The sequence below is a fragment of the Sinocyclocheilus rhinocerous genome, unplaced genomic scaffold (assembly GCF_001515625.1).
Source record: "Sinocyclocheilus rhinocerous isolate Xijiao unplaced genomic scaffold, SAMN03320098_v1.1 scaffold715, whole genome shotgun sequence".
NCBI lineage: Eukaryota > Metazoa > Chordata > Actinopteri > Cypriniformes > Cyprinidae > Sinocyclocheilus > Sinocyclocheilus rhinocerous.
Genome location: NW_015646180.1, coordinates 545466 through 549506, shown reverse-complemented (window position 1 = coordinate 549506; position 4041 = coordinate 545466). Strand labels below are relative to the sequence as shown.

The window sequence follows — 4041 nt, the reverse complement described above, 5'->3', positions numbered from 1 at the left end:
ACTTGTTGCTGATTATTATTCAATCTTCCTCTGCCACGCCCTTGTTGTTGTCTGTTCCAGCCTCTGTTGTTTGGCTGCTCTGGCTTGAGATAGATGATGACTGGTGCAGGTCCTTGCGGTGCATTGACTGCTCCAGCAGGTGCTGCCTGTGCTGTTGCAGTCTGATTTGCTGGTGCAGGCACATTCATTGTTGCAGGTGGATTGACAGGCACCGAAGTATTGACAGGTGCAATCACTGCTGAGTGGTCTTCCTTCTGCACTGCTTGGACCTTTTTCTTCTTGTTGAGCAGCTCCTCAAGCTGCAGCTGAGTTAGTTTTCTTTGCAGCTCTTTTTCTTGGTTCTTCATCTTTAGCTCTTGTCTTCTGTACTGCTCCACAGCATGGACCACATGGTCTCTGAACTCTTTGTGTGTCTTTGAGTTCAGACCTACGACATCCTCCAGCTTCACTTTCACTGTTGTAGGCATGGCTTCCACAATGGCGGTCCTGAAGAGTGCTGTCAGTACTTTGTCTTGCTCTGGATCTCTTTCCAGTTCTTCGTTCCAGCGTTTTAGTTGTCTCTGGATGTAGGCGGTGGGGTTCTAAGTTTCCCCCATTGACTCCCCTTTTAGGAACCCTGGATCAGTTTGCAGATCGTCCAGATGTCACGTTGATGTTTGTCAAAGGAGACTCCATCTGCTTGAGGCCTGTCCACTGCTTGAAGGGGGCCAGGCTGCTTGAGGATGTCATTCATCTTGGATGCTCCCAGGTACTTAGCAAGCAGGGCTTTGATGTCACCCAAGGCCAGAAGTTTTCCAATTGTTTCTTCTTTAAATGTTCTGATCCATTTTCCAGCACCTTCATGAATGTCTGGAAGACGGGAAACCAAAGTGTCCAAGTCTTCACTTGCCCAGGGTATGTATTGGGCGTGACCTTGCTTGATGAGGATTGGGCACTCAAATCTTGGGGCTTCAGCCCTTCTTGATGTCCTTGTTAATCTGTGCTCATCTTCTCCTTTTCGTCTTTGTGTTTGGAGAACTTGAAATCGGTCATCTGGATATTTTATATCTTGCATGACCAGTGTCCCAGCTACTTGCTTGTACTGCTTCCGCTGGACATAATCATGTGGGCTTGGGTGTGGTTGCATTGGTTCACGTTTGCCCATTAGTTCATCCAGCTCCTGTTGCAATGAGTCCACAGCCTGTTTGAAATCTTCCCTTGTCATGTGATCAGCTTGTTTGAGATTCTCTCTTGTTCTGTTGCACCTTTCCTCCATCTCATCCAGTGCTTCCTGGACGGAGTCAGCAGGTGTCACTGTTCCTTCAGGTGCATCTTCTGGCTCTTCTGTTTGATAGTTCCTCACATCTCCACAAACTGATGTCTGATGTTTGTGGTGGTCTTCCATTTCTTTGAGCATTTCTGAAAGACATATATGTGGGTGGCTCACCTGCTTTTTCCTCCTCTCTGTAGTCCTTGGCCCCTCCTCTTTTGTTCCTTGGCTCCACCTCGTGGGCTGTTCTTTCTCTCTCTCTTAGCAGTGGTGTGGATGTTCTCAGCCCCTCCTCATGTAGCTCTAGCCCCTCTCTCATGGTTGTGTGTCTGTTTCTCTAACCCCCTGTTGTCTGCCATTCTCCTCAGTTCACTTCTGCAGCTCTGCTCATTTATTTCAACATCTGTACTTGCATCTTGTACATATCCCTCAAATTCTATTGGCCCCTTTAAATCTATTGTTCCCTGTATTAAAGGCACTTGATTAACGCTCGATTTCAGGAAGGAGCATATGGAGGCGGCCTTTCTTCTTTTATTTCATTATTTTTATTCTCTCTTTCTTGTTTCTCCAATTTTAATAATTTAATTCCATGTTGTTTGAACAGGGTCAGTACCCCTAATTCTTGTTCTCTTTTTTCATTTCTCTTTTTGGATTTGTCATTGGTCTTGTAATTTTTTAACAGGACCTCCATTTCTTTACACATTGCCACATCAAATGTTCCCCCTGCTGGCCATTCAATAGCCAATTTCTTTGTTCTCTCTGCCCACTTTTTTGAGAGTTCCATTATTGTTTCTTTACAGGCTGGATTTTTAGAAGCCATTAATTCTACTGGAGTTGACATCTTTGAAATTTGAGTTATCAATTTGTTCAACACAATTAATTATTATTATTTTTTTTTTATTAGTTTTTTTCCTCAGTGATTTACCTCTCTAATCACAGCATTTTAATTAATAGCTAATCTTCACCAAGCTCATCAGACGAGGATCACTAAAAGTATCCGACCCCTGATTTCCAACTGGACTTTAGCTGGGCGGAGGACTCATCACCTTTTTATAGGAGTTGATTAGATTGTTTCAAATATTTTAAAATAATCACAATGTGTTTTCTAGTTAACAATTTGAAGGGTAACACAAGGCCTTTTGGCTCTTTCCATCGCAAATTGCCTTTTGTCCAAATTATGTTTTCTCCCAAGCTAAATGCCTCAAAACTCCACAGCCTCCTCAAATTAAATTTGCGACCTGTAGCCGTCACTCCTCCTGCCCAAATTGAGTAAGTGAAAGATGGGGTTAACTCTATGCAAAACCCTCCTATCCTGAATATTCCAATGTTCAGTTCATCTTTCATACAATATTTTAATTTTAATGGTTCCATAAAGTCAATTAATAATATTTTTTCTTGTATTGATATAATTTGTCTGCCCCTTCTTCCCCTTCTTTTCTTTTTCTTATTTACAACAATTTCATCACCCATTTTTTCCTTTTTTTTCTATTTAAATCAATTAAGCAATGATCTCAACATCTGCTATTCTATTTCTTAATGCTGGTAGATTTCTACCAATTTCTGTCCATGTGTAAGGGTCTACTTCTCAACACAATCATCATCATCAGTCGTCTCAGTATCCTGCTGGTTATATGCAATGCCAGTGCACTCCCTGTCTCATTTACACTAACCCTTATGTTATGCTTGGGGTATAACACAGACCCCAGACCCACCATAATATTTCCACAATATTTACGCTTGCAGAAATATACATTTGTTTACATTTTGCAGAACAGACGGAAGAAGATCCGTCAATGTGCATTTGGTTCATTATGTTCAGATGTTCGGTAACTTAGCAGTCATGTGAGAAGTTTTCACTCTTCTCCGTGTCAGAGGTTATTTATACATATATAATACATAATTAATATACTTTAAAATATAATTTAATTCAGTGATGCAAATCAGAATCAGAATGATAGTAAATCCAACATATTGGAATGATTTCTGAAGGATTATGTGACACTGAAGACTGGCGTAAAGGCTGATGAAAAAATAAAAAAATAAAAACATTTATATATATATATACACATAACATAAATTTTATCTATATATCTAAATAAAAATAGACTATAGATATACAGTATATGATCCAAAGTAACTAGTAACTAACTACTTGAGTAGTTTTTTTTATCCGATACTTTTTTACTCTTACTCAAGTAACTATTCAGACTATTACTTTTAGTTTTACTTGAGTAAATATTTCTATAAGTAATGTTGATGGTGTTGAAATTATGCAGCCAAGCGATGATATCTCGGATCATTATTTAGTCTTGTGCAAACTTTATATAGCTAAAACTGTAAATTCTACTCCTTGTTACAAGTATGGTAGAACCATCACTTCTACCACAAAAGACTGCTTTGTAAGTAATCTTCCTGATTTATCCCAATTCCTTAGCATTTCCAAAACTTCAGAACAACTTGATGATGTAACAGAAACTATGGACTCTCTCTTTTCTAGCATTTTAGATACAGTTGCTCCTTTACGCTTAAGGAAGATTAAGGAAAACAGTCTGACACCGTGGTATAATGAGCACACTTGCACCCTAAAGAGAGCAGCCCGGAAAATGGAGCGCAGCTGGAGGAAAACAAAACTAGAGGTATTTCGTATTGCTTGGCGGGAAAGTACGCTATCCTACAGAAAAGCATTAAAAACTGCTAGATCCGATTATTTTTCATCTCTTTTAGAAGAAAACAAACATAACCCCAGGTATTTATTCAATACAGTGGCTAAATTAACGAAAAATAAAGCATCA

General features: G+C 39.5%; 1 protein-coding gene across 1 annotated transcript; it reads right to left on the bottom strand.

The window, feature by feature from the left end:
* Window positions 1-596: 596 nt before the first annotated feature.
* LOC107707152 (uncharacterized) lies at window positions 597-1581 on the bottom strand. Its single transcript, XM_016511070.1, has 2 exons — window positions 1427-1581; window positions 597-1353 (listed from the first exon to the last, which is right to left on the bottom strand). Exons 1-2 carry the CDS (start codon window positions 1566-1568, stop codon window positions 608-610), a joined length of 888 nt encoding a protein of 295 aa, XP_016366556.1. The 5' UTR covers window positions 1569-1581; the 3' UTR covers window positions 597-607.
* Window positions 1582-4041: the final 2460 nt, after the last annotated feature.

Coding starts and splice junctions, on each gene's coding strand:
- LOC107707152 (XM_016511070.1), bottom strand. CDS start 1,568: ATGAGAGAGGGGCTAGAGCTACATGAGGAGGGGCTGAGAACATCCACA. Junction 1,354..1,426: donor CAGAGAGGAGGAAAAAGCAG/GTGAGCCACCCA, acceptor ATCAGACATCAG/TTTGTGGAGATGTGAGGAAC.